Source organism: Pteronotus mesoamericanus, unplaced genomic scaffold (assembly GCF_021234165.1).
Source record: "Pteronotus mesoamericanus isolate MK-2021 breed Mesoamerican mustached bat unplaced genomic scaffold, CSHL_Meso_final scaffold_167, whole genome shotgun sequence".
NCBI lineage: Eukaryota > Metazoa > Chordata > Mammalia > Chiroptera > Mormoopidae > Pteronotus > Pteronotus mesoamericanus.
In genome coordinates, this window is record NW_026555308.1 from 9,678,365 (window position 1) to 9,700,391 (window position 22,027).

General features: G+C 42.4%; 1 protein-coding gene across 1 annotated transcript in view; it reads left to right on the plus strand.

Annotated features, from left to right (window-relative positions):
• SNX29 (sorting nexin 29) overlaps positions 1 to 22,027 on the plus strand; it is a 547,242-nt gene that overhangs the window by 44,121 nt on the left and 481,094 nt on the right. Inside the window, exons 4-5 of the mRNA XM_054589590.1 lie at positions 1,431 to 1,555; positions 20,408 to 20,588. Coding sequence (XP_054445565.1) covers positions 1,431 to 1,555; positions 20,408 to 20,588 — 306 coding nt within the window. The remainder of the gene's footprint in view (positions 1 to 1,430; positions 1,556 to 20,407; positions 20,589 to 22,027) is intronic.

A 22,027-nucleotide genomic window follows, 5' to 3' on the forward strand; every position in this document is an offset into this window, starting at 1 on the left:
CTTGGTGGTATGCGGTGTAGCAGAAACTACCTTGGATCAGTGTGGGGATGTGTAGGGCTGGAGTACAGATGTTGTTGCTAATTGTGTACTTATTGTATTCTGTCTCTTAAATATATTTATGCCTCAGTTTCTTTAAGTGTAAAATGGAGATGATAATACTTACCTTAACTATGTGATAATGTTGATAAGAGGAGCTAATTAATGAATCATGGGTATGAACATATTTTACCACCCACAGAACAATAAATCCTTGGAGTATTATTATTACAGGTGTGGGGGTAGGTGGAGCAGGAAATTCCTGCAGTCAGGCAAGGTCGACATGGATGGTGGTGGCCGCAGGGCCTTTGCATTGAGCCTAACCCTCTGCACAGCCTGTTGCCTCCTGTCATATCCAGGTTTTAACTCCAAGGTTACCTCCATTCAGGCCACAGAATTTAAGCTGATCCAGGCCCTGTCTCCGCTTATCACCTCATTGTTTTATTTTTTTCAAAGTACTCATTAACTGAAAGGTTTGGTTAGCTTACTTGTTTGTGTATCTCCCCCCATTAAAACTATGCAAACTTGGGGGGCAGAGACCTTGTGCATCTCACTCCCACCTGCATATCATGAGAGCGTAGAATAGTGCCTGGCACATAGAAGTTCAGGATTTCTGAACTTTTGTTGCACAAGTGAATGGATCTCTGAAATCCACACATCCAATTGATCTGGGGGCCCAGGAGTGTTGGGAGGATTGTTAAGAATAGAGCGTAGTTGCTGTGACCTCATCTCTTTGCAAACATGTTTCTGAATCTCCCATTTCTTTGGTTATTGAGAAATGAATTCAATTAAATGCACAGTAATTGTAACTTCAATGAAAATTTCATCAACTCTGGATCTGACTTCAAATGTAATCTCTTACAACAAAAGAACAAGAATCAGAATTCATATTATTTCTTTAGTGTATGTAACAGGCCATGAAATTGCACAATGTTTCCAATTTGGCAGGCTGGTGAATTCAATCTCTTAAAAGATAATCTTGTTCCTTAAACTACATGTGATAAGAATTTGAGTTGAAATGTGTGAATTGAATACAATTAACACCCAGCCCCTCCCCACACCAAACTGATTTGCTTCTAAATTGGCTCCCCACCCCCCTTCCCTGCTGCCTGGCACCAGCTCCATTTTCCCTTGTTTCTTGTGAATTGTTATTATGCTTTCACCAGTCTACTGATTATGGCTAGACCATATTGGGCTTCCCTGAGTTACGTGAAATGAACAGACATGGGGAGACGTGCGTGGAGTGCCCCAGGCAGTTACCTGCCTGTAAATCCGGGTGTCTAGTATGTTGCTTCACACCTGGCGACTAATTTGTTCCCTGGAGGTGCTGGGGCTACTCTGGTGGTTTCTCTCCCTTCTCTGGGTGGACTGATGAGTCACTGGTTCTCTCACAGGGTGACCTGTCTGTGTGCCCAGTTTGAGGCAGTCCTACAGCATGGCTTGAAGAGGAGTCGCGGATTAGCACTAACAGCAGCTGCGATCAAACAGGCAGCGGGCTTCTCCAGCAAAACTGAAACAGGTACTGCCTGGTGACCCAGAGGATGCTGTCTTTTCTCTTGCTCTCTCTTTTTATTTTTATTTATTTTTTACTCGTGAGCAAGGCAGTCACTGTGGGACTGGTTGGGGGTCGGGTGGGGTGTGGTGGTGCAGAAATCATGTGTAAGGATGTCTGACCTGTCCATAATGGTGTTGTCTGGCATCTTAATTTAAACAAAGTCATTCTTTGTGCAGAATTCTCAGAGCCACATGTAGTTTCTGAGGGGCTCAGGGGCCTGCAGCTGAGGTGCATATTTCACCAATGTGTGTGGCATTTGCTGGGAAATTAATAATCTGTTTTAATATTATGCATGGGGATAGCATAATATTTCATAATTAAATCTTCCTTCAATAACAGCAACAGAAATCACACAGGTCTCTGAGCTTATAAATTCTGCTACCATCCATTTTAAAGTTGTCAAAGCATTTCCCACGTGCCATGCTCCTGTGTCTCTGAATGACAGAGATAATGCTAATAATAGTAACTATTAACACATAAGTATTTAGTGCAAGCCTGGCACTTTGTTAGTCTGCTGTATAAATTCACTTGTTCAGTTCCCACAACAGCCTATGCAAAGTAGGATCTTAATTTTCTCCACTCTACAGATGAGGACACTCCTGAAGGTGGTTTGCTTTGGACCTGAACCTTAGACTGTATCCTGGCATGTAAAAACCACCCTATGTTGATGATCTAACCGACGGCTTTATTTTAAGCATTTAGACAGTTACTTGTTAGCTGGTTTCCAGTTGAATTGATTATCTGTCTAGCTACCAATGCTGCAGTAGTGCAATCACCTATATGTTATTTAAATGTATTTAACTGTTAAATGTGCTACCGACCAATAATGAAATAGATCTTTATGAAAACTGTGCAGTTGTGTACATGTTTGTTTTTATGCTTCTCTTCACATTGAATATTGACATTGAATGAAATGGGTAAGTGGGTTTAAGATGAAGTTAAATTTTTTTCCTTAAATTAAATCATTAGAATCACTTTTAGTATCCTAAAACATGACAAATTATGAATAAACAAGTATACACAAAAAGATACCCCTCCCCCCAAAAAAACCTGTTCTGTGTTCTTCTCTCCCTACATTTTAAAGAGAATGCTCTTTCAGATGCTGCATGTGGTTGTAACCCTGAATTCCCAAGTCTTTCTTGTTACTGTGATGGTGTTTAGTATCACTGCTGAGTAAAATGTGTAATTTTGGCTAGTCTGCCTCTTTTCACAGCTAAAAATCAGTCCTCACCATGTTTGGTGGGAGTGTCTATGGACATTCTCTGCTGATTGAACCTTTGCCATTCTTTTTTTTCTCCAACATTTTGGTTTATCTTCCTTTTCCTCTCTGCCCTTCAACACATCTTTGACTCCTGTTCATCTCCCCAGTTGCTCATTTTCAGAAATGAATGTGATTCTTGGCGGGGTCAGGGGAAAGCTGAAGGAGGGATTCCTGTCACTGCTGGTTTTTCTCCTGTGTTCTTGGGTCCCTCCTTTAAAAATCATGGATGTAGGGGGCTGGTCAGAGAAAAGCCAGCATCAACGGCCTCCGTTTTCCTAGAAACCACTGCTAACTGCATGGCTACCTCAGATGTCAGCCTCTGTGGTCTTGTGTCCAGATGCTTCGCTGGGCCCATGCACGGGGGTGACTGAAAGCACTGGGCTGGTTGAGGAGCTGTTCAGGGACGTAGCTTTTCCCACAGTCCCCTTCCACTTGCTCGGCCCTTGTATTTCTTCTCATTTCTATCTTAGCTGTGTCGGGGAGCTACCTTAATGAAACCGGTGAGGCTCTGGCTCTGCTTCCATTCAGGAGAGGACAGCTGCTGGCAGAGGCAACCCTGACTTTGGAGTCCGACTGTGAGGGTAACTCTGATAGGACCTTGGGAACATTCAGAGCCTTAGTTTATTTTCACTTGTAAAGGTGGGTAGTCTCATCTACCCAGGGGCTTGTCAGGAGCATTTAGTGAGAATTTCATGTAAAGACCTTCTTCAGTTTATAGCATCTAATAGATTGTTAACCAGTTGCTCTCTTTCCTCAGCAACTCTTTACCTTTAGACCTCTTCCTCCATTTCATCCCTCTTAAGGCTCTGGCCTTTTAGTCATGAAGAATGGCTCTTTCTGTTCCCATCTAGACTGGAATTCTTATCTTTTTGTTACTTGGCCCTGGTAATCAGAGAAATACCAACACGTTTACAAAGCATCTCCAGCATTCACATTCTTGCTACTTCCTGTATCTTAGCATGATTTCTGCACCTGCATCCCAAAGACACTGATGAACGAGTCTCTGGCTCTGTTTTCTGCTGAAGAGATGTCCTGGGCTGTCTCCTAGACAAATGGAAGAAGGGGAAACATGAACTGGACTAGCCCTTGCGTGGCTGCCAAGGGCTTTTGCCATCACTGTTGGCAGTGTTAATTAACCTTTCAACTGTGCAGCATAGGCCTTGGCTGATTAAAACCTGTTTCCTGCTGCTGAACGTGTGATTAAAAGCCTCACATGAGAGGGGAGCCTGTGGGCTTTCAACTGCTAAGAGCTGGGAAAGATTAGATCAATGGCTTCTTGAGGCTGTTCTTAAAGCCATTGGAATGACCTTTCAGGCTGAATGAAGATAATGAAATCTGGTGGAAAGGAGCATTGTTCTGGTCCTTCATCCCTGATGGCTGCTGGGTGAGGCCCTTTATGTAATTTAGCAGTTTATATCAGACTCTAGAGTCAGGCCACAGGTTTGAAATCCCTGCTCATGCATGAGGTCTCTGAGACACCCCCTCTTGGAGCTTCTGTTTCCTCCTGTGCCAAGTAAGGTTAATAGCAGACCCTTGCCTTGCAGGGTTGTGGTAGGGGATCCATGAGAAAGTGCCTGCAAAGCCCAGGCCTTGGTACAGCGCTGCTGGAGCTGGTGCTTGATGAAAACATGGCAGTAACTTTCCAGGGTAGATGATGGTGTTCTTATTTTTCGGATGATGACAGTGATGCTCAAATAAGTTAATAAGTTGCCCAAGTTCCCACAGCTGGTAAATAGCGGAGCTCAGCATTCCAAGCCAGGTCAGACTGATGTCAGAATCTTGGCTCTTCCCAGATCCCCCTCCTCTGTCATTGGGCCTCATGCCCATTATTGCTCTTCTGTGGACCACTCTAGCTTAGTTAATTGAATTGAAGCTGACAGGAGAGAATAAATAATGGTGAATTAATCCAAAAGGCTGTTGCATTAGCTCTGTTTACAAATGAGGAGCATTACCTTTTGAAGAGAGAAAAGCTGGAAAAGTAATAACTGACCAAAATGTTGTTGAAAATCACAGTACAGTAGATAATACTGACTCTGCCAGAGGCATGACTGCATTTGGTCATCTGAGGTTAGGGCGCATGAGGGACAAAGCTTGGAAACTGGTGCCCTGTACAGTGTACATAAATAAATTTTTTTTTAAAAAAGTTGCCAATATTTAAAAACTATGAAATACTATGTTGAAATGTGGGTTTCTAACTTTTCTTAAACTTGAAGGTCTGTGAATCTGGGTTGCCTTTGACTTTAGCTATTTACTTTGACTTTGGTGAGAGCCCAGTGTTCCTGCCCGCTGTAGACGGGGCGCCAGTGCTCCGGGTCACCGGTCTCCACCTCACCCTGCTGCCCCTGACGCTTGAGATAGAGTATTTGTTGCCAGTTATTTGTTGCACTTTTGTTGCTGTTCCCCCTGTTTTTTGCTAAAATTCAGAAGTTTTCAAGAGTAAACACCTCAGATTATAAGCCTTTGGGTCAGTGTCTAGAGTGCTGACACCGTTGTTTTGGTCCGTTTTCTCCAGTTACTTTTGGGGAGGGCATTTGTTAACCTTCTCACTTGGCTATAGCCAGAATAATATGTTTTATTTTCATCTGGATTTTGAATACATCTTGTCTTGGTAGATGCCTGAACTTAGTGTTAGGCAAAAATAATAAATTCCCTAATGTTTTTAAGCCATTGCGAATTCAATCTTTTACTTGCATCCCAAAACGTCCTAACTTAAACAACAGAGAAATGTAAGACAATTTAAAAAAATAAAGTAAAATGCCAATGCTCCACAGATGGGAGGAGAGATGTGATTAGCACATTAGTCTTGGAAATGATGCCTGGATGTTTTCTGCTCTTTCTGATTAAATGGCTGAACACAAACTGGCTTTCATAGTGTTTGCTAGATACTCCCATCGAGCTGCTCCTGTGACCCAGGGGATTGGTTAGACTCTTCATGTTCATTATGCTATTTTATTCCTGAAATGACTCTGCATAGTGAATAATAGAGTCCCCATCTTACAGATGAAGAAAATAAGGCTCAAAGGAATGAGATAATTTCCTTAATGTTTTAGAACTAGTGAGTGGCAGAGCTGGGATTTCTACTTAGGTCTACATGATTATGATTCTGAAGCTTCTACTTTTCTCCATAATGGCACATTATTTCCAGAAAGAGGACTCCCTGAGAAATCATAATCCCCCTAATTTGAATTCATGAGTAAATTAAGCATCAAGTTTTAAGCAAGTTATGATCACTCAGAGCCGAGGTCAGCAGAGTATTGATATGTACCTCCTCCTATTTTTAAAAATTATATTTTATTATTTATGCTATTACAGTTGTCTCAGTTTTTGCCCCTTTGCCACACTCCCTCCTATTTTTGTCAAGAAAGTTTTATTGGAACACAGCCATATGCATTTATGTATTTATTGTTTATGGCTACTATTAGGCAGAGTTATGTCTGAGGCCATCTGGCCCGTAGATTCTCACTATTTGGTTACTATTTGGCCTTTTATAGGAAAAATTTGCCAACCCCTGTCTTAGAGAACAAAGGGCAGGGGATTCCACTTTATGTTACCATCATACCGTATTTAGTTGTCTGTTTTACTTTCTCTTGACTTTCCAGCTCCTATCATAGTGTCTTGAAATATATAGGTTCTTCAATAAAAATACATTCCATAAATACATTTTGGTTGGAAGAATGGACATTAATTGATGTGCATAGTATTGTAGTTCATGATTCCCGAGATACCTTATACTAGGATCACTGCAGAGTACTACAAAGGAACTGATTAATTTTTGAGAAAAAGAGCAAAAATTAATGTTTTAATTAATTAAACATGATCAAGAGCTCTGCATAGGCTTGGCTTGGAATTGGTGGGTTTTGTAGCCATTGGAAGCCCAGGTAGCTGATAGAGAACACAATGTGGAAAAATGAACTGTTTTCCCTTCTATTGGAGAAAGAAGAAAGGACCATTGCAGTTAGTGGCTTTCTTAGTACATTTGGACTTCTATAAGAAAATACTACAGACTGAATAGCTTATAAACAACAGCACTTCTTACAGTTCTGGAGGCTTGTAAGTTCAAGATCAAGATGCCAGCATGGTTGGGTGAAGTCCCTGTTCCTGGTTCATAGCTGGTGCCTTTTTGCTGTATCCTCACATGGTGGAAGGAGCAAGGGATCCCTCTGGAACCTGTTTTATAAGGGCTCTAATCCCATTTGTGAGGGCTCCACTCTCATGACCTAAGGGTCCTCCCACAGGCCCCACCTTCTAACACAGTCATCCTTGGGGGTTAGGATTTCAATATTTACATTACAGCAGTGGCATAATCTTGGAATTTGAAGTTCTGGTTAATCAAAATATATTATCATCAGGTTTTTCTGTATTGGCAGTTTATTACAAGGTGACAGGCATGATTAAGAACGTACCAGAGTCACATTTACTGTAGAATTTAAGTTTAATCTTCCTTGTCTGCTCAGCTGCCTTTAGCACCAAGGACCCTCTGACCTTGAAACACTGTCTTTCCCTCTTCTGCAATGCCACACCTCTTGGCATACTTTCTACTGCTTTGTTGATCCATTTGGGCATATCATTTCTATATACTCAAATAATATTATTTATCCTCAGATTCTTTTGCTGTCTCTTGTTTCTACACATGCTGTCTGAATGGTGAAAATTGCTTTCTCTGTGTTACTACTCTATTATACCTCCAGCAGATCACTCCCTTGAGCTCTGTCTTTCTCCCGAGTGTCTCTGTTTGGATGGACTACAAGCTTGTCAAAGTCTTCAAGACTGAATCTTATCATTTCCCCATGTTTGCTCCAGTGTTCCTTGCTTAGTGAATGGCTCTGCCCTTCACCCAGGTCCCTTGGGCTTCCACCCAGCCTCCTCCTCTCCCTCTGCCCTCACACCAGTCTTTTATAAAGCACTGTGTTTTGTCTCTCAGATGGTTCCCTAATTCACTCACATTTTCTCCATCCTTAATGAGTTATCTTCTCTCTCCCTTAGTTATGTTTTCCTGCCTTCACTCTTGATCAGCACTAATGTACTCTGCATATTTTAGCCAGAGAGAGGGGTCTTAAATGACCAACTTGCTCTCTCACCCCACCCCCTCCTTAAGCTCCCCTCTGGTTCTTTGTTATAGTTGGGAAAGAGTACACACTTTGGCATAGCTTCCAAGGTCTGTCCACCACCAGCTTTGTCTGTCTCTGCTTTTCCTCTTAACCTTACCACACAGCCAGGGCTCACATGCAGCTGACAGGTAAGACATTGCTGCACTTCTATCCAGCTGATAAAGAAATGAGGACCTGAACCTCGCAAGTTCTCATTTTGTGATGGCCCCCTGCCTTGAGATCCTCAGGATCTCCCCAAGTGTTAATGCTGGACACTGTAGGGGAGAGGGTCTTCAGTACTATTGCTTTTTCATTGCTCAGTGCCTCTGACCAATTTCGATGGTTAAACCCTAAATTTAGTATAGCACTCCTGGTTTTTGCAATCCTAAAGCTCTTCAAGTTGGGAAGTACCCTTCGTTCTTTCTCTTCCACTGCCCTTCTTCCTCCCAACCCTCGCTGAAATGACAGCTGCTCAAGCTTCTGTTTTCATTCTTTTAAAAATTGTGATAAAGTATACATAAAATAAAGATGACAGTTTTAACAGTTTTAAGTATGCAATTCAGAGGCATTAAGTGCATTCACACTGTATAACCGTTACCGCCATGCCTCTCCAGAACTTTGTCATCTTCCCATATTGAAACTCTGTCTCCATTAAACAGCTGCTCCCCATTTCCTCCTCCTACCGGCCCTTGGCAACCACCATTCGACCTACTATTTCCATGAATTTGACCATTTTAGGTACTTTATATAAGTTGAATCATATAATATGTGTACTTTTGCGTCTGGCTTATTTCATTTAGCATAATACCCTCAAGGTTTATGCAGTTGTAGCATATGTCAGAATTTTCTTTTTAAGGTTGAATAACATTTCATTATATATATACCACATAATTATCCACTCATCTGTTGACAAATGCCTGGATTGCTTCCACTATTGACTGTTGTGAATAATACTGCCATACAGGGAACTCTCAGATATTCCACGCAGCGATATTTTCATTGGTATGTCCCCTAGAGCAAGGGACATAAAGGAAAGAATAAAACGGGACTTCATCAGAGTAAGAAGCTTCTGTGTGGCTAAAGAAAACATCAGCAAAATGAAAAGGGAACCAACCATATGGGAAAATATATTTGTCAGTGAAAATATATTTGTCTGAGAAAATATATTTCTCAGACAAGGGTTTGATCTCCAAAATGTATAAAGAACTCATATGACTCCACTCCAGAAGACAAACAATCCAATTAAAAAATGGGCAAAGGACCTGAACAGACACTTCTCCAAGGACATACACAGGGTGCAGAGACATATGAAAGGACACTTAGCATCACTGGCCATCAGAGAAATGCAGATTAAAACCACAATGAGATACCACTTCACACCATCAGAATGGCCATCGTAAACAAATCAACAAACAACAAGTGCTAGCGAGGTTGTGGAGAAAAGGGAACCCGAGTCCACTGTTGGTGGGAATGCAGACTCGTGCAGCCACTGTGGAAAACAGTTTGGAATTTCCTCAAAAAGCCAAAAATGGAACTGCCCTTTGACCTAGCAGTTCCACTGCTGGGATTATACTCTAAGAATCCTGAAACACCAATTCAGAATAACCTACACACCCCAATGTTCATAGCAGCACAATTTACAATCACCAAGTGCAGTCCCATCAATAAATGAGTGGATCAAAAAACTATGGTACATTTACACAATGGGATATTACACAGCAGAAAGAAAAAGCTACTACCCTTCAAGACAACATGGATGGAACTGGAGAGCATTATGCTAAGTGAAATAAGCCAGGGGGTGACAAATACCATATGATCTCACCTGTAAGTGGAACCTAATCAACAAAACAAGCAAGAAAAATATAACCAGCAACATAGAAAGAAAAAACAAACCGACAGTAACAAAAGGGAAGGAGGGAGGGAATGGCAGGGAAAAGAAGGGGAAGATTAAGTCAAGGAACATGTATAAAGGATCCATGGACAAAGCCAAAGTAGGGAAGGACTGAGGGTGAGAGGGGCAGGGGAAAGTGGTGGCGGGAAAATGGAGACAAATATACTTAACCAATAAAAAAAAAAAATAATGCTACCATAAATATGGGTGTACAAATAACTGTTCAAATAACTGGAAGTCCTTGTTTTCAATTCTTTTGGGTATGTAGACCCAGAAGTGAAATGGCTGAGTCATATGGTGATTCTATGTTTAAGTTTTTGAAGAATCACTGTACTGTTTTCTATCTGGCTGTTCTATTTTACTCTCACCAGCAACTCACAACAGTTTCAATTTGTCCACATCCTTACCGACATTTGCCTTTTTTTTTTTTTTTTTTTTGGTGTTAGCCATTTGATGGTATCTCATTGTGGTTTTGATCTATTCTCTCTTGAAGTTTCAGGATTCTCTCAAAACGTCACTTATGAGCTCCCTCCTCATGCCCAGGTCAGCTGGACTCTACCCCCTCCTATAGGTGCTTCTCCTTAATCGTTAGTCTTTCTCTCAGAAAACCTATGTATAACACTTTTTTTTAAAAATGCTCATCTGAAGATGTGTTTGTTGATTTTAGAGCAAGAGGTGATATTGCCTTCCATATGTGTCCTGACTGGTGATTAAACCCACAGCCTAGGTATGTGCCCTGGCCAAGAATTGAACCCACAACCTTTTGGTGCATGCACTGATGCCCCACACAACTGAGCCACCTGGCCAAGGCTCACTACCTGTTTTCTTGACAGTCTCTCTTGATGGTTAAGAACTGGGACCATCCTCCCTCATCAGTGTGTGGCAAGGTTGTTAGTAACCAAGAAACTGTTCACAATAATGGCTCAAGGACCTAAACTTCAGGCCATGATGCTCATTCTCTTGGGCAGCTGAACCCCACTGTCTGCTCTCTGTACATGCTCACCGTTCATTGAAAAGCAGGTGATATTAATGTACCCACAGATGTAAAACTAGAGAAACCAACTTCCTCAATCGTCAGTGGGGATTTTTGAAAACAGCAGATTGCATTTAACTCAAAGCAGAATTTATATTTTGCTTCATTGGGTCACCTTGGACAACAATTTCATTTCTGTAGAAAATTAATTTTGGAGGAAACAGCATGTGCCAGGAGAGCCCTGGGCCCATCGTTTTGATGTAGGGGAAGTCAACTCCCCCACACTTCTATCCCCATAGTGTTTTCAGTTCCTCCTTTGAGTTTCTCTGTTGTATTCATGAACTTGCAAATCTGCTACTTCTGGTAAAAGAGATCTTGGAAGGATGTCTGTGGAAGGTGCTAAGAAAATACTGATGTCTGCCCTGGCCTGTGTGGCTTAGTTGTTTGGAGTGTCGTCCTGTAACTGAAAGGTTGTGGGTTTGATTCCTAGGCTGGGCACATACCTGGGTTGCGGGTTCGATCCGTAAGTCTGGCTGCATGATCCCCAGTCTAGGCCTATGCAGTCCCTGGTTCGGGTACATATAGGAGCCAACCAGTCGATGCTTCTCTGTCTAGGGGTGGTGATAGCTGGGAACTGCTGGTCTTTAGGGTGGGAGCCAGAAGCCAGAGGGCTGTCCGCCACAGGCTTCTGTGTTAACTTGTGAGTTGCTAGATTATGAGGATGTCCCTCGGTCCCGGGGAGGGTCCTTGACACTTGTGGCAGTGAGGCTTGAGACAGTGGCTATTTACTAAGGGGCATGAAACTGTCCCAGCATATTAAGACCTGGTATTGCTGGACTGATGCCTCTTGGCTGAAGGTGACCTTTGGCTCTTCCCAGCATTTTTTGTTTTTTTTTTTGATTTGATTTGATTTGATTTTTTGATTTTGAAAAAGGTGTTTGATTTCAGCGTGTTGTAAATTGAGACCCAGATTTGGCCTCATAGTTGTCAGTTTTGAGTCCGTAATTATCCAGCTTATTGGTTCCCTGGGTCCTTTGCTTTGCTCCTGATTGCATGAAAATGGTTTTTCAGCAGAGAATGGGGTATACCCCTAGAAGGAAATAAAACTGGAAAAAAAATCCAGTTTCTTTGGTGCTAGAGAAGGTCCCCACTTTTAAATAAAGGAGGTGCTGAAGATTATTGCATAATGTGAGTAAATGCCAAGTGTACTATACTGAGATGTTTGGGATTCAGACCTCAGATGCTCACAGGGGCCAGAGAGATGACAGAAATTAGTGCATCAGGCCAGCTGACAGGCACCTAACACAGTGGAAACTGTAAGTAACTTGGCCACTGTAGAGCAGGCTGATGTAATCTGTCTGGTGGTTCAGGAAGAAGAGACAATAGAATTTGATGACCAGCTAGCAACCTGCCATGGGCAGATGTTTTACTTTTCTGTATAGAGTGGCCAGACAGCCTCTTTCTAAGGACATTTGAATAGAAACCTAAGGAAGTGAGGGAATTAACCCTAGTGTTATTGGGGGAAGAAATTCCAGGTGGTTCAATAAGTTCAAAAGCATGTAGCATTCGGTTGCCTGTTGCTCTGAAATGTGTTCTCTGTCCTTCCCTGCAGACTCTATTTCCCAGGCTCCCTTGCCCATTGTCTTCCATTTTGGTTTGGGCAGTGGGAGATGATAATGAGTTTAGAAGTTGGGAGAAAGAGGGAACTAGACTGTTCCTTCTTCTCACTTCTGCCTTAGGTGGCATCTCCAGCAGTGCCTGTGCTTCCTCTGTGGTCTGTGGGGGCCCCACATGGCCTGCTGTTCGGGCGCTCCTCTTTTGCTCCCCTTTCCTCCCAGGTGCCTCTGCCATAGTCCAGCTGTTGCCTGGCAGCCCTGGTAACACCTGCTCTTTCTTTTGTTCCTCTGACTCTAGGGATGGGTTGGCTTTCTGACATCGGTGATCTCTAGGTGGCCTCATTATCTCCTATTTGGCTTTTTTCTAAAGCTCTTCCAAGCTCTTTGTAACAGGTGCCCTGTATTAAATTCCTTTGGTAAACTGCCTGGTATACTCTGTTTTCATGGCTGAGTAGGCCCTGAGGTGGAGCAGGCTTGGCATGTTGGAGGAACAGCCAGGAGACCAGTGAGGCTGCAGCAGGGCGAGTGACAGGGAGAGAGGAACTTGGTGAAAACAGAGAGGTAGTGGAGGAGCCAGGTTCACGTGGGCAGTCAGTGGCAACTTAATCCTTTTTTCCTTGCTTTATTTTTGTGATCTCCATCTACCCACTCCAAGATAATTGGTGTTTATTCTAGGGAGTCAATAGGGATGTTTTAATTTTAAAATTTAAATCTACTGAAGCCTCCCTAAGTAATCCAGTGTCTCAGATTTATTGTGCCTTTATTCTTTAAAGACGTATCAAGTTTCAAATTATATACTTTAAAATAATTAAGATAGTGAATTTTATGTGAAGTGAATTTTACTACAACTAAAAGATAGCCCTGGCTGGGTGGCTCAGTTGGTTGGAGTGTCGTCTCATATACCAAAAGGTTGTGGGGTCGATATGTGGTTAGAGCATGTACCTAGGTTGCAGGTTTGACGCTTGGTCAGGGTGGCCTATGAGAGGCAACTGATTGATGTTTTTGTCTTGCATCGATGTTTTGCTTTCTCTCTCTCTCATTAATAAACATATCCTCGGGTGAGGATTAAAAAAAAGATACCAGTGGCTAAGTTACCTATAATTGTCAAGTTTCAGTTTTTTCTGACTGAAAGGGAATTTAAGAACTGACTAAACAGGAATGTAACAACAGTTAATTTCAATCGCAGAGACACAAAGGCAGTTCCATCTCCACATACACGCGCGCGCATACACACACACAAGTATCAATGTAAAATGGTGCAGCCACTCTAGAACATAGTTTGGTGTGTTCTTAAAAAAAGTTAAACAGAATTAACTACATGATCCAGCAACTCTACTTCTAGATATATACCTAAAAGAATTGAAAGCAGGGACTCAAACTGATACTTGTATATCTATGTTCATCTAAAGCATTATTCACAGTAGCCAAAAGGTAGAAACAACCCAGATGTCCATTGGCAGATGAATGGGTAAACAAAATATGGTGTATACATACAATGGAATATAATTCAGTTATAAAAGGAAACAAAGTACTGATACACACCATAACATGAATGGATTTCAAAAACATGCTAAGTAAAAGTAACCAGACACAAAAGGACAAATGTATTATTCCACTTATACAGAGTATAAGAATAGCCAAATTCCCAGAGAAAGAAGGTAGAATAGAGGTTACCCTGGGCTAGGGAGAGGGAAAAATGGGAGAGTTATTGTTTAATGGCTATAGAGTTTCTTTTGGGATGATGAAAAAGTTGTGGAAATGGATAGTGGTGATAATTGCACAACATTGTGAATATATTTAATGTCACTGAATTATACACTTAAAATGCTTAAAATGATAAATTTTATTATGTGCATTTTACAATTTTAAAAAAGCAAAAGAAGTATTCAGTTTACATACTTTGTGTAAGTCTTGATTATGTATGGTTCATAGTCCCTGTGTCCTAGTTCCACGAGGCAGTCCTGTGGCTGGTTGGGGGATGGCCATATGACAAAACTACAGCCTTTATTGGAAACTCTGCTTTGCAGATACATTTGTATCTTGTAGTTAGGTTCATTCACTTTGGGGTGTGATGGGATTTGGGAGTGCCTGTGCTCAACCAGGTCTTGGCCTGGAATAGTGAAGTACTTGGTTTGCCTTTTGCTCCTGGAAATGTTGATTCTGTTAGTTTCCTACCTAATGTTAATTTCCCCTTTCTTCTTTGGCTTAATAGAACCTGATTTTGATGGGGCAATGGGATATCCTCTAGGTAATGGATTGTGAGTGACTAAGCTTGTCTTGAACTTCTTTTCTTCACTCCCTTGTGGTTTTCCAGGATTACTTATCCCGGGGATATAGAGCTGGCTTTATCTTGTCCTCTTTCTTCTTGCTCTAATTGTGGATGTGGTCCTCTGAGACAGTGAGGTGAAGGTCAAGACATTGGAGATCTGCCTGTGACAGAGCCTTTGAACCAGCTATTTACTCTAGCCTAAGTATGTGAGAAAAAGAAGTCTTTCTTTGTTTACAAAGAGCCTAGCTCTGTAGTTGGGGGTTTTTTGTTTCTTGTTGAGCAATTCTGTTTGTTGTTGTTTATTTTCAAGTGATGCACTGGCCCCTTCAGTGCAACACAAGCATTGCTCCGTGCCTGGAGTGTTGTCAGTTTCCATAAATGATTGTCAGATAATTAAAGAACGTACCCTCACTGCATTAGGCTTCTTGTTATAAGTGACAGCCACATAGACTTAAGCAAATAACGGCATTTATTGACTTAAGTAACTAAGCAATCTAGGGGTTGAGCTGGTTTGGGGCTTAGCACCTCCCGTGTTTGTCCCTGTCTCTCTCAGCCCACTTTTCTCTGGGTTGGCCTTTCTTCTACTGGTTCAGGTAGAAGTTGTGGGGAGGACTCTGTGGTCCAGGGCTGAGACTGGATGAGGCTAGAGAGGCACTCACTTCAGCCACAAAATTTATGGGAATATTGCTTGTGGAAATAAGGTTCTTCCACGGAGTCACGAGGAAAGCATTTTGGGGACCCACACATAGGAGGGTGAGGTGTAGTGGTAAGATTTATTGGAGTAAAAACAAAGGACTGTCCTCTGGTGCGTGTTGTCACATCCAGGACCAGATGGCTTAGCTCTGGAGTAAGCCCTGGGCCTGCCGGGTGAGCGTAAGTGCCCACAAGGAAGGCCAGGATCCGGAACTGTAATGTCATCGCCCAGGGCTCTGGTAGTCCAGCATAGTCTCTGCTCCCAACTGTGCTCCACAGGCACTGTGCTGCTGCTGCCGCGCCCGGGCCTGGGCTTGGAGCTGTGCAGCTGCTACCGAGAGGCCTTCGATGAGCTTTGATGAGATTTACCTCAGGCTTGGGAGAGAGCAGGCTTTCTGTCAAACTAACCAATCTCTTTTCCAATCCTTCATGGACTTTTGCTGGGTCATTTCCCCTAGCCAATCCAGTGTTTTCCCCCAGGCTTTCCAGGCTAGACTCTACCCCTTTTTGCCACCGTTTTGGCTCCTACTGTGCATGCCTCGAAGTTCTGCTTTGTCATCTTGGTTTCTACTGTGCATGCGCCTATCAAAGGAATTTCTCCCACCCTTCTGCTGATAAACCCATTACTGAGTGTCTCCTGGGGAGATTTTTCCTGCCCGCCCAGGACTTAAGTTCACCTAGCAGAGGATGCTGCTGTCCCCTGGGGAGCCTGTGAATGAGGTGGCTTCCTAGTGAATTAGGCTTAATGTTCAATTCTATTTGTTCCCTCCCTTAACTAACTAGCTACCTACGCTAACAGGAGTACCAAAAACTCAGCAATCAAGATAAATAATATCTTCATGCAATATTAAAAAAATCAAGATTAATACAGTAAAATCCACATGCACAAAATATCCAGCAGAGCTAAGATGAGGGTGGGGCTTGTGAAATGAGTCAAGGTGTATGGTCTGCTGTGGCCAGGTGCTTGCCTAGCCTCCGTTACCTGCCCACTCAGGTAAGGAAGGGAGGGTTGGTTGTGCTGGGGGCAACTTTGAATGGAACAGAGTTCCCCTAGGAAAGAAGGGTACTGCTTTTACAACAGAAGAAAGGGTTTTTTTCTGGGATATTGTTTGCCTGCCTTGGTGCCTTGGCACTAAGCTCTTTACATGTATGCTTTATTTTATCATTTTTTCCCCTGATAGGAAACCCCATTTTATAGATGAGGAACATGATAAACTAAATAATTTGCCCAAAGTCACACAAAATGAACTAGAATTTGAGTTAAAATTTTGTTCCTCTTTGGTTTCCCAAGCTTGAATTCTTGGCATGAATTAAAGTTGAAACTGTTAGAAGCTTTGCCAAAGGCTCTGTGTTATTTATTAGTTAACTTCTGTTAATGAGGGGCCCCCAGGCTGCTTGCCTCAGTAACCCCCTTCCTGGATTTTGTTCTGGTTGGCAGATGGCTTTCAGAAGTTGGGAAAGCCAGAAGCCCTCACCCACTTTTGGAATCAGCCCCTTGTTTCAAAGCAGTAAGAGATTGGTATATTATTTCCAAATTAAATTATGGACACAGCAAGCATTAAGTGGCAGGTGAACTGCACTTTAAATAGATCACATTAATTCTGGCAGTGGAAGCGGAGCCCTGCTGGGATAATTCTTATCATCATCAGCATTGCTCTGGCAAGCTTTAGAAGGATTCTATAGTGGTAAGCAAATTGCAAAATTGAAAGTTGAAAACACACCTTAAAGTGTTTATGTGCACTCAAGGTCAGAGAGAGGTGACTGCAGTTTTCAAGAAAGAGAGATGTGACCTACGGATGAAAGTCACTTGATTTGAATCATGATGGGTATCCAGATGTTGTCTAGTGCGTTTCAAAACAGGCTTCTTGGCCAACCCACTCAGAGTATTGCTCTCAGCACATTCCCCGTGTTCTGGCTTCTGAGAAAGGCTTCCAGTGGAAAGAAGGCTGTTAACATACTTGTGCAGTTTGGGTTTGGGAAGAGGATTAGTTTGGCATTTAGGCATCGGGACAGAAGGTTGTTCTGAGTGGACTGTTGATGGTTTTTTTCAGTCATTCTGGGGACGTTTATTGTAAATGATCCCAGAGATTGGCATGATTCACAAATATGTATGCACATGCATTTGTATATAGACATTTAGATGCTGTTAACAGAAAAAGGAAAAGAGGGAACAATACAAATGCTCTTGTATAAGAAGGCAATTACTAAGTAAGCAATGGTTAGTCATCACGGACTGGGCATCATGCTCAGCACTTTACCTCCCTTTTCTCCAGTTACCCCAGTAACCCAGGTGATTCTGTACTTTGGGGCTTTTGTTAAGGGAGAGGAATCCAGACCTTAGCATGGCTGAGTGACCTGCCCAAGGTCATTCCAATGAACAACCTCGTCACCTGCTGTCTTGCCCACTGGTCTGGAAACTTGTTATGGATGAATCCTTCTAGTCTCTGCTTGGTAGCCCATAGCCTTGTCCCATTCATGGCTCCCAGTTAGAAGGCAGTCAAAACATTAGAGTGAGCTTATTAACCTGGTGTTCAGTTTATGGAGATGTGGGCATGTGCATGCTTCTGGAGGCAGTGTTCAAAGATCTTCTCACATTCTCAGAGGGGTCTTGTGTGCCTGTTTGGCTCCTGGATTAGAATTCCTGTCTGGCAGCAGACTCAGCATTTTCTCCCTTAGGATATTAAGTATTTGTGAACATGATCATTTTAAAGAATGTAGATGCCCTCCTTGCTTTGCAAGGCAGTATGATTTTGTGGTTTGCAATTCGTCAGCTCCCGTTGTGTTGTATTACTTACTGACTGTGTATTGCTGAGTTAGTTACTTCACTTGTCTAGGCCTTGGAACTTGTCTTTGACATGGATATGACCTTAGTGGTTAAGGGGACTGAGGTCAGATATAAAGTGTTTGGTGCAATAACTTGCATGTGGTAATGCTTAATAAATAGTACTGGCTATTGCTCTTGTTACTGTTAGTGGCAGCAAGAAAAAGTGTTGATGTTAAACACTGATTTTGTTGATCACAAAATTAGGTACACACTAGAATTAACTAGAAAAAACCTGTGTGGGTGTAGATAAAAAAGGGGAGATGTGAGGAGGTACAATGACTATTTTATGAATAAAAACAAACTTTCTTAGGTTTCCCTTAAATCATTAAATCTGTTTGTATTCTCAGACATATGGAAATCTCTTCTAAGGAATTAAAAATGCAGACAATTAGTTATGTACAAGGATATTCAAAGCAGTATATAGAGAAAAGTGGTAATATATCATGTTCTCAGCTGTAGAGAAGTAGTTAAATTAACAGGGAAGCGATGTTTCCAAATATCTTTAAATGTTACAGGAAATATTCATGATATAGAAGGGATGAAACAAACCAAGGTACAAAATTATGTGTGTGTATGTATATATTTGTATATATGTGTATTAATACATATATACACATCTATAACACACACACTATTATGGTGTATTAGTTTCTCGTAACAAATTACTTGCTATAACAAATGACCACAAACTTGTGTTGTGTTGGCTGAAAACAACACAAATTAATTTTCTTACACTTATGGAGGGCTGAATTCAAAGTCGGTTTCACTAGGCTAAAGTCAAGATGACAGCAGGGCTGGTTCCTTTTGGAGGAACCAGGGTAGAATCTTTTCCTTTCCTCTTTCAGCTTCTGGTGGTTTCTGCCATTCCCTCACAAAGGCTGGCTGAATCTCAGCCTCTGCTTCCCTGGTCATGTTGTTAACCGTTGGTATTTAGCTAATCGTTCAATAAAGAAAAGGGTAGCAAAGGGAACTAGATATTGAACTTAATAAACTGGGGAATATAAACCTGTTTGCTTCACCAGGAAGCTACAGCTTCACACTCCAGGAGATTACAGCATTGCTCCACCAAGCGGAGTAACACTCCTCCCTTCGCCTCCCCTCAGTACCAGATGGTTGGGGGGTGAAGGGGGTGGTGCTTGACCAAAGAGGCCTGTCTGTCTAACTAGGTAGGGGGTATAAACCCACCCGAAGCCCATGAAAGCTTGGGAAGTTGATTGATTCTTTTGAAAAGATACCTGGTCCATCCCAAACCCAAGCTCCTGGTTATAACCCCAGGGAAACAAAGAACCATCTCTCTCCCTCTCTCACCTGGGGGAGCTGTGCTCTTCCTATGCACTTATGTGTCTTCTCTCCATCGTTCTGTGGCCTTTGCAGCTGGTGGCCCATGGCCATACAGGCTCCAGGAGGGAGCCTGAATACCACAGCGCAGCAATGGACCGCAGCTGGACAGGCATGCTAAGCTAGCCAATGCTGGGTTAGACTGGACTGTACTATGGAGCAGAAACTCTGGACACTGGCTTTTGTCTTGGCTTTGCTGAAGATAAGATTGGCACTTTTTCATGACGAGATGGATGGAGATGGGACATTGGGAATTCAGGAGGGGAATCCCCTTAATTTTATATCATCAATAAATCACAACACAGATCGTCATCCTCCTGTGTGGGTATGAGGAGATTCTTTTCCTCATGATACCACAAGAACTCATTTTCCACTGATAACAACATCGCCTTCTCTTCTATGTCCCATCTCCCTCTGCTTCTCTCTTATAAAGGTACTTGTGATGATCATGGCCCACGAAGACTACATAGAATAATCAATAACTCTCCTTCTCAAGATACTTAGTTGAATCACATTTGCAAAGTACCTTTTTCCATATAAACTAATATTCACAGGTTCTATGGATTGAGACCTAACTACCTTTGGGGGTTATAATCTGGTTTATTATGGATGTTGATTTTGTATAGAAAAGAAAAGTACAGGAAAAAAGACTGCAAGGAAATAACTTGAAAATGTTAACAATGGCCATCTCTGGGTGGTGGATTTGGGGGTCATTTTTATTTTGAGTAAACTCCTTGGTATCTTCTTTTTCTGTGCCAAGGAAGTAACTCTTTTACAATCTCAAAGATGCCCAGGGAATGTTACTCTAAAAGTGGTACATGCCCCAGGCTGAGTGCTATAGCGCCTGTTCCGCTGTCTCTGCAGAGCCCGTGTTCTGGTTCTACGTGAAGGAGGTCCTCAGCAAGCACGAGCTGCAGCGCTTCTATTCCCTGCGCCACATCACCTCGGATGTGGGCCGCGGCCGGGCCTGGCTGCGCTGCGCCCTCAATGAACACTCGCTAGAGCGCTACCTGCACATGCTCCTGGCTGACCGCAGCAGGCTCAGGTACGTGACTGTGTTCCTGGGAGAGGGTGCCAGACAAGTAGTTAAAATCACAAAACCTGGAGTCAGATGCCTGAATTTGCATCCCAGTCCTCCCCATCTGGGGCTACTGGGTTCCTTTCTCACAGACCCAGTTTGTTAAATGAGAGAAGGCCTTTAAAAGGCTTAGCATAGCACCTGCCTATAGCAAGCACTCAATAAATGCTTACTATTATTAAGGCTGGAGATGTGGAGAGAGCTATTGTCATAGGACACAGCCTGCTCTTCATTTCATGGGATTTTAATTTGGACTTTTTTCAGGTTCAGAATTTCTTTCTCTTTAGATGTTGGGTGTTTAGTGCTCAGTTTCATGTTTTGCTTTTACAACTCTTCCTGATTTTTTTTTTTTTTTGAGGTTATTGAATATCAAACTGACTGAAAGAATACCTAAGTTTTAAGTTGGGGAGAGAAGTAATTTGTTATTAACAAAGATCCCCTCCCCATTTTATTATGTTTTCTTTTTTTCTTGATCATAAGGTTCACTTTATCAAGTAGCATAGGCCAGGTTTTGTTGCTATAACAAACATCTTCAAAACCACAGTAGCTTGACACAGACAAGTTTATTTCTTCTCTCTGCTTCATATCTATCATGGGTGTGTAGGGATTCTCGTGTTGGGACCCAGGCGATGGAAGCTTCATCTCTATGGAGATAGTGGTTGAACTAAGCACTGGCTCTTAAAGCTTCTGCCCAAAGTGACACTTCACCTCCACTCAGTTTCACTGGTCAGCAAGTCACATGACCACAGGCAAGCTTAGCAGGGTGGGGAGAGGGCACTGAATATGCATCAGTGATAGTACAGTCAGCCACATTTTCTTAAAAAAATAGATAATCCTGCCATTTTTCCTGTATTCATGATGTTTAAGACGTTTCTCTCCCTCCCCCAGTCTCTCTCTCTGACTTTGGCTATTATTTTCCCTCCAAGAATAATGGACCAGATGTGTAGTTTTGTGGCATCTGATGATACAAAGGAACAGTGGTCAATCCTGCCCTGGTTCCTTGAATAACTTCCACATCAGCAGTGCCCATATCCTCAACAGTGAAATTTCATTTAATTCAATAAGCTGGTATTTCATTAGTGCTGTGATACATTCCTATGAAATCATATCTTGCCTGTGTTCTCTGGCTCAAGTCTCCTCCTGTTTCTCCCGCCTCTTATGGTCACTTCTCTACTGATACTTTGTTACGCATTCTGAGATTGTGTGCTAGACTCTTCAAATACCCTTGAAGTTCTCCCATGGATGTTGCCTGTGACGCTTTGTCCAGTTGTATGCTCAGACTCAGTGGGTCCAAAGTGGAAGGCTTGGGGGCCAGGACAACTGGTGCTGCCTGCAACTGTGTGCTGCCTAGGGTCTGAGCCAAATGTCTGTATGTACCTGCCGAACATTAACCAGCTTTAGTTAAG